General features: G+C 54.6%; 1 protein-coding gene across 1 annotated transcript in view; it reads left to right on the plus strand.

Moving 5' to 3' along the window:
• The first annotated feature begins 684 nt into the window (after nt 1-684).
• LDLRAD2 (low density lipoprotein receptor class A domain containing 2) overlaps nt 685-7554 on the plus strand; it is a 13084-nt gene continuing 6214 nt past the window's right edge. Inside the window, 3 exon segments of the mRNA XM_021684387.1 lie at nt 685-748; nt 2495-2929; nt 6628-6759. Of these exon segments, the coding sequence (XP_021540062.1) occupies nt 685-748; nt 2495-2929; nt 6628-6759 (631 nt within the window).

A 7554-nucleotide genomic window follows, 5' to 3' on the forward strand; every position in this document is an offset into this window, starting at 1 on the left:
GAGCGAGTGCTAAGATAATAAATTCTGGGAGATGTGACTGAGAGACAAGGAGGGAGAGTACTAATTCAGACGGAAAGGTGATCTGGGAAGTGTGGTCCAAGGAGGTGACATGTGAGTCAAAACCTGAAAGACCTGAAGAAGCCAGACATGGAACGCTATGGGAGAAGCACTCCAGGTGGAGGGAACTGTGAGTGCAAAGGCCCTGGGGTAGGAACTCCTGGTCTAGTGCTCCTTCGCCACTCGCTGCCTCTATAGGGCCCTCAGAGCTGCCCTTTGATGTCCTGGGCCTCCCTCAAGCTCAGTCCTAAGGTGTCAACTTATCCAGAGAGTAGCAGCTCTCTGAGGCGCTCGGTCCCCCTCCCAGAAGCCTTGTGGGAGAACCGGATCTGAGTCTCTGCGGTTCCCGTCTGGCAGGGAGTGAGCAGACATCTTCCCAGCCTTCTTTCCCCAGGCTCCAGCCTCAGCCCCAAATCTCTACGGCAACCCGAGACACAATCCTGATCTGAAGAAGGATCTGGAGCACAAAGATCACTATAAAGAAACCAGAGGGCTGGTGGACTTACCTCCCCTTGCTCCTTGTGTCCTGTCAGCCTGTCTGCCAGGCCCGCGTACCCTAGTCTCCCCAAAGACCCCAAACTGAGGATTCTGCAGGTCTGTCCCCTTGCTGGGCACAGCAGGGCCTGGATGGTGCCCCAAAGGCTGCTTCTGCTGGGGGCGGCTGCCCTGGCTGCATCTACTCTGGAGACAGGTGAGCAGGAGGGGGCTTGGCTGGGGTGCGCAGGAGAGTCAGAGCCTACCACCCGTAGACACCGTATCCCCATGATGGGCTGGGACCCCTTGACTTGGAGGAGGCTGGAAAGCCTTGTGCCTGGTCTTGTTTGGTACCCCAAACCGCTCTGGGAGGCTGGAGCTCCAAGTCACCCAGAAACAGGGGTCTGGAGTGTGCGTGTGTGTGTGTGTGGGGAGGGAATGGACAACACCATGGGCTTTGGGGGCAGACGGTCTGTGTTCACACTCTCAGTGACATCACTGCTCCACCTCTCAGGGTCTGTTTCTTCAGCAGCAAAGTCGGAGTAAGGGCCCTTGCTCCTTAAGGGACTATTATTACTGTGCATATGAGATAAATGCGTAAGACATTTAGCGCCTGGCACGTAGAAGGTGCTCAATTCATTCACTTTCCAAACCTCCCTCCTCCCCCGCGGGCCTCCAGGGCAGGGTCTGGCTTTACTAGGTCTGTGCAGATTTGAGAAAAGGCTCCCACATCCTGAGCCCTGATGGTGAATTTCTTCCCCCAAAACCCACATTCTGGTTGGTCCTCAAGATCCACTGGTGCCCCTACCATGCACCAGAAAAGCCACCTCCTCTTCTCCATCTTAACAAAAATCAGAGCTAGTTTGATTATTTGCCTATTATCTCATTCAATCCTCACAACAACTCTGCAGCAGTGAGGATGTTTTGGGATGTAAGTAACAGATACCAAACTAACAGAGCTTAACCCAAATGGATTTATTTCAGTTAGGGAGAGTGGCCATAGGTGATTCCAGAAATGGTTAATTTAGCAGCTCAACCATGTCAATATTTTCCCTGAGTCTCATGACCTCATCCTAGCAAGATGGCTGCTACAGTGCTGGCCATCACATCCTCAGTCAACTGCTTTCAAAAGCAGGAAGAAAGAGGCTCCTCATCACACGGCTCTCCCTTTTCTTTCTTTCTTTTTTCTTTTTTTCTAATCAGAGAGGAAAAGCTTTCCCAGGAGTCCCCAGCAAACCTCTTCAATCTCATTGGTCAGAATCTGGTCCCATGCCAATCCCTAAACCCCGCAAATTGAATCAGGATTGCAAAGTTTGGTTTAGGCCAATGATCAGGAGAGAGCAACCTACAGCTGAGAGATAATAGGGTTCTTTTATCAAGGAGCAACAGGGAAAGGCTGTGGGGTGGCGGGTGCCCAGTTGAGTCTACCCCTCCTCGGATAAGATACTAATAATAGCTAACACTTCTGTGACACTCATTAAATGCGTAGCACTGTCCTAAGCACTGAACCCTTACCTGCCCACAGTCCTCTAGTTTCAATTCCAAAATATGAAAAGCTCTGAAAGCCCAAATTCCTTCTTAACTGATTTACTGGCAACACCTGACTTGAACTGATAGGAGGCTGGTTCTTGTCTTTATTTGTCCTGCTTAGGGTTACGTCTGTAGACTTGCTCTAGAAAATGTGTTTGATCACGGAGGGCTGCAACATAATCTCCTGTATTACCCACCTTATCTTTCTAAAATCTGGAAAATTCTGAAACACATCCTAGCGTTTTTGAATAAGAGACTGAGGCCCGAATTAAATTATTCAACCCTCACAAAAGTTCTGAGGTCGGGCAATCATTCCATGTTACCGATGAGGAACCTGAGGCCCAGAGAGGGTGAGTGACTTACTTGGGGTCACACAGCGGGCAGGGCTCGGAACCTGGCCGCGCGGTTCCAGGGTCCGTGCTTTCCCCTGCAGCCGACCTGGTGGACCTCTGCGGGCAGACGTGGCAGGGGGCCGGGCTGCGGCTGCGCTCCCACTCCGCCTCGCGCAGGTTCTACTTCGTGGCCCCGGACACCGACTGCGGGCTCTGGATGCGGGCGGCGGCCGCTGGCGACAGGACCCGCTTCCAGTTCCGCCTCTTCCTGGTCTACAGCTTGGCCCGGGCGCCCCCAGTGTCCCAGGCACCCAACGCCTCCTCCCCCGCGCCGGCCGACCCGTGCGCCCCCGGGTCCTACCTGCAGTTCTACGAGGGCCCGCCGGGGGCGCCGCGGCCCCTGGGGGCCCCTCTCTGCGGCCTGACCATCCCCGCCCCGGTGGCGTCCTCCCGACCCTTGCTGAGCCTCCGCCTGCTCACGAGAGGCCGCCAGCCCCGCGTGGACTTCGTGGGCGAAGCCAACTCTTTCCGGCTGGGTGGGTGGGGGCTGTTGGCCGGGGCTGGGGCCCCCAAGCCGGGGGCAGCTGCAGGCTGGGGTCCCTGGTGTGGCACCTGCGGTGCCAGAGGATGGGGGGGTGGGGGGCTGGGGCCTGGGCGTGGGGGGGGTGGGGGCTGGCAGCGGGCAGAGCGCGGTCCCGGGAGCGGCCAATCCAGACCCCCGGAGCCTACCCCGTAAATCTGACTCCCCGGGCCGCGTATGGCTGCCCCCCTACCAGCCCCTGACGCACGCCCGCACACACTCGCCCGGTGCCAACTCCCACACACTCCACGTCTCACACCCAACGCCCACACTCACCGTGCGCACTCATTCACACCAGCCCTCACTCACGCACTGCACACAACCCACAAATCCTGCACACTCATTCACACCACCCCACACACCTCACACCCAACACCCACACTCACTGTACATAGCCCTCAACCTACACACTCATTCACACATATACTCACCTACCCGTTCACAACTCCCACTCCCACATGACTCCCACACTCCCACACCTCACACCCAACACCCACACTCATGCACTGTTCACACTCATTCACATGACCCCCCCCCACACGACCGACCCCATATTCACACACCTCATACCTCAACACCCACACACACTGCCCTCATTCACATGACCCTACATTCACACACTTCGTACCCCAACACCCACATTCACACACTGCACAGTCCCCACGCCCTGCACACTCATTCACACAACCTCACACCCACAAACCTCACACCCCAACACCCACACTCACATACACGTATATGTGCGTACAACCCACAACTTTGCACTCATTTACACAACTCCACACCCATGTGCCTCACACACTGCAACACACAACCCGCGTGCCTGACATACTGCCCACTCACACACCTCATACACATACAGTATCACTTTGCATGCTTAGATACAACTTACACACTCTCAAGTTCACACACGGCTCTTCTGTCCTGGGCCAGCCCTGCAGATGAACGCAGAGGGGCTTAGCGGGGTCTCCGGTGACTGTAAGTGACAGATACCTGCTTCAGCAAGGAAAGGGAACTGCTAGTAGTTAATGATCGTTTATTACGCATTGCCTTTGCCCCTGGCGTGCCAGGTCTGTCTGTTGCTCACAGCCGCACGTGCCCGTCTTCTCGTGCTCGTGTTTCGGGATGGGAAACAGGCTTGGGGGGTTAGGTAAAGGGCCCGGGTCTCCCTGCTCACAAGCGGAGCGGCTGGGCTTTAGCGGCTAGAGCACGTCCTCTTGTTCAAATTGAGTTCAAGGCTTTAGCCCCCGCAGGCTCCCCCAGGATCGGAGACGCCCCCCTGTGTCGCAGCAGAGGCTGTGTCCGGTGATGGCGAGCAGGGGAGCTGCCAAAACCCAGAAGACGCCAAAAGCACAGAGAAGCTTTCTTGCCGCCGCTGGGAAGATATCCAGGCTGGGGATTTGAACATGGGGTTGCGAGCACTTTGAGACTGGAGCACGGGGCCATGTGAGGGCCTGCATGGGCTCACCAAGGACTAGACTTCAACGAGCCAGGCCCTGGACAGCCCTTTAACACGGAGCTGGTCGGGCAGAGCCCTCGGGCCGTCCCGTGGTCTCTTTAGACAAGGCCCCCACCTTTTTCTCCCCTGGCCTGATGCCTGGTCTGAATTTTGGATTTTTTTTTTTTTTTTAATTAAAAAAAACTTTTTTTTTTTTTTTTTTTTTGAGAGAGAGGGAGAGCGCGTGTGCATGAGCAAGAACAGGGGTGGGAGGCAGGGGCAGGGAAAGAAATTTAAGCAGGCTCCAGGCCCAGCACAGAGCCCGTTGTGTGGCTCCATCTCAGGACCCTGAGATCATGACCAGAACCAAAATCAACAGTTGGACGCTTAACCGACTGAGCCACTCAGGCACCCCTGAATTTTGGATTTTAGATTCTTTCTCTCTTCCCCTTAGTCTCTGGCTCTGGGAGGAACTATATGAAATTTGGACCCTAAATCCTTAGTGCCAAGACCAGTGGTGCCTGGGGTCTCCTTTCTGGCTCCTGTAGGCTGTAGCATGCCCAGGGGCCTACGATGTTTTGCAAACAGCTCTCACTGGCTGATTGAAAATTAACCCCTCCTTCCCTCTCTTTCTTTTTCCCTCGCTCTCTTTCTCCCTGTGGCCTTGCCTGCTTGCAAGGTGCAGCTGTCAGCCAGGGAGCCCGGGATGTTGCCGCTGCTCTGTGTTTAGCGGGATTGAACTCCTGAAAGGAGGCAGGGACGAGGCCCTGTCACAGGTCTGGCTTCCTCAGATCAGTTTGTCATTTGAATGAAGAAAGGTTCATTTCACACCCTCAGGCCACACACACAGTCCCCGTCACTCACACCTGCAGGCACAGCCTGCCTGGTTCATGCACACACTCCTACATATGACACCCACATATGACCGCCCATACATAACCACACTACTGTTTGTGTTTTCTCTCACATTCATTCTTACACCTACATACCTGCTATATAGTCTTCGTTTTCTTTTGTAGACAAAAGAAACCCAACTCAAGTTGGTTTAGCCAAAAGAGAATGGGGAGGGACTCCTATAACTGGGATATTAAGGTGTTGGTTCAGGTATGGCTGCATCCAGCAGTTCAAGTAAGACACCTGGGCGCTGTCTCCTTGCTCTCTGTCTTTGCATTGTGGGCGTCTGTTTGGCCTCCATTTCAGGCAGCTTCTCTTTCTATCTGGCAGCAGGATGACCCTGCAGCTCCAAGTCCACGGTCACCATTATAGCTCTAACCTCCACAAAATGGAGAGTGAGCATCTTTTCTTATGGTTCTAGCAAAAGTGCCAGGGCCAAATCTGATTAGTCATGTGGGTCATGTGTCCATTTCCGTGGCCAGGAAGTGGAACGCTCTGATTCCCACGCCCACCCCTGAGCCAGGGTTTTGGGCAACCCCACCTGCACCAGCTTTTCTCCACAGAATGAGATGCTGGGTAAGTCAACCTCTCTGCACGCCCTGCGCATCAAGTCATACAATTCGTTCACCTGCGTGCATATTCATTCATTTAACAAATGTTAGGGAGCACCTGCAATGTGCCAGGTGCTGTTCTAGGCTCCAGGGCTACAGCAATGAACGGAAGAGGAGTCCGCGTCCTCTCTGAGCTGACATTATGCGGGAGGCTCAGACCATAAACACGCAATCGAGTGAATCCATGTTCTGTTGAGGTGAGGAGTGCTGCAGAGGGATGGAAGTCAGGACAAGGAGGATCAGAGCGCTGGGGGAGGGTGGCGTGCCATTCTCACGTGGAGCTCAGGGGCCCCCTGGCAGGTAACATTTGAGTGTGGACCTGAAGGGAGTGAGCCATGCAGTTACTTTGGGGAGAGGCCAGGCAGAGCCGATGGCAAGTGACCTAAGCTCTCTGGGCCTGTCTTCTGATCTCTGAAATGGGGGTAGTAACAGTGTTTATCATGTAGGGTTATTGTGAGAACTTCAGGAGCTGGGGTGTGAGTGGAGTGCTTAGAGCCATGCCCAGCACGGGGATAGGAACTCAGTAAATGTCAGCCATCAGCGTCATCCTGGTGACCACACACCTGTCTCCCATGGAACACCCACCCATGCTTTCATCTGCAGCTTTCTGCGGCTCGCAGCTCCCACGTTCCCTCACTATAGGGCTACGCATCCCTGTGTGTCACGGGCTGGCTCAGGGTTCTCATCTCATGCCTCCCCTCCTGGCCCCAGGAGCCTCTGGCGCCTACTTCCGCTGTCAGAACGGCAGGTGCATACCCCCGAGCCTGGTGTGCGATCGCTGGGGCGTGGACAACTGTGGTGATGGTAGTGACCAGGCTTCCGGGCCACCAGCCGACTGCAGAGGTCAGTGATGGGTGCGGCCCGGGCCCTGCTGAGCAGCTAGGAGGGAAACCGGGGCTAGCTCCCCTTCCCAGGGGCAGGGCCTCAGCGGGGAGGCCGGGGGCAGGGGCATGGCAGGAGAGAATAAGGTGAAGCACAGCAGTGGGGAATCCGTGTAGGCCGGACTATCTGAGGATCAGAGCAAGTTAGAGCCGGAATGACGCTGGAGATGATCTAATCCAGCTGCTTCCAAATGATACTTCAGTGGTGGAAGCTTTTCCTAAGTGAAATTTTGCAGAGGATCAAGACAGCAAAAGGGAAGATGCCCTATTTAACTGGACATGGAGGCCCAGGCCCTGGCTGACTGATGTCCCACTGAGGGACCTGAGTTGGACCTTCAAAACTTACTTTGGAAACCATTGTCCAGTCTTGTCTCCCACATTTTATGTATGGGGAAACTGAGGCTTAGGGGAGGAGAAATATCTTGCCCAAGGTCATAGAGCCAGGGAGTAGCATGACCAGGAATGACCTCTGTGGACAGGGGGGACCAGAATAGGCCACCCAGGAAGCTCCTTCCTGGGAATCTAAGATGCCACATCCTGCGAACAGGGCTGCTATGTACTGTTGAACAGGTTGTTTACTGCAAAAAAACACCTGGCTGAAGGGGCTGATAAACCTAACCTTTTGGAGTTGTCCTAAGTGAAATACCACAGGTAAGGAGCCCAGCACCCAGCACGGTGCTTGGTGCCCAGAGAATGCTCAGTACAGACACATCCCCCTTCTTTTTTTTTTTTTTTTTTTTTTAAGATTTTATTTATT

The sequence above is a fragment of the Neomonachus schauinslandi genome, chromosome 4, assembly GCF_002201575.2.
Source record: "Neomonachus schauinslandi chromosome 4, ASM220157v2, whole genome shotgun sequence".
Lineage (NCBI taxonomy): Eukaryota > Metazoa > Chordata > Mammalia > Carnivora > Phocidae > Neomonachus > Neomonachus schauinslandi.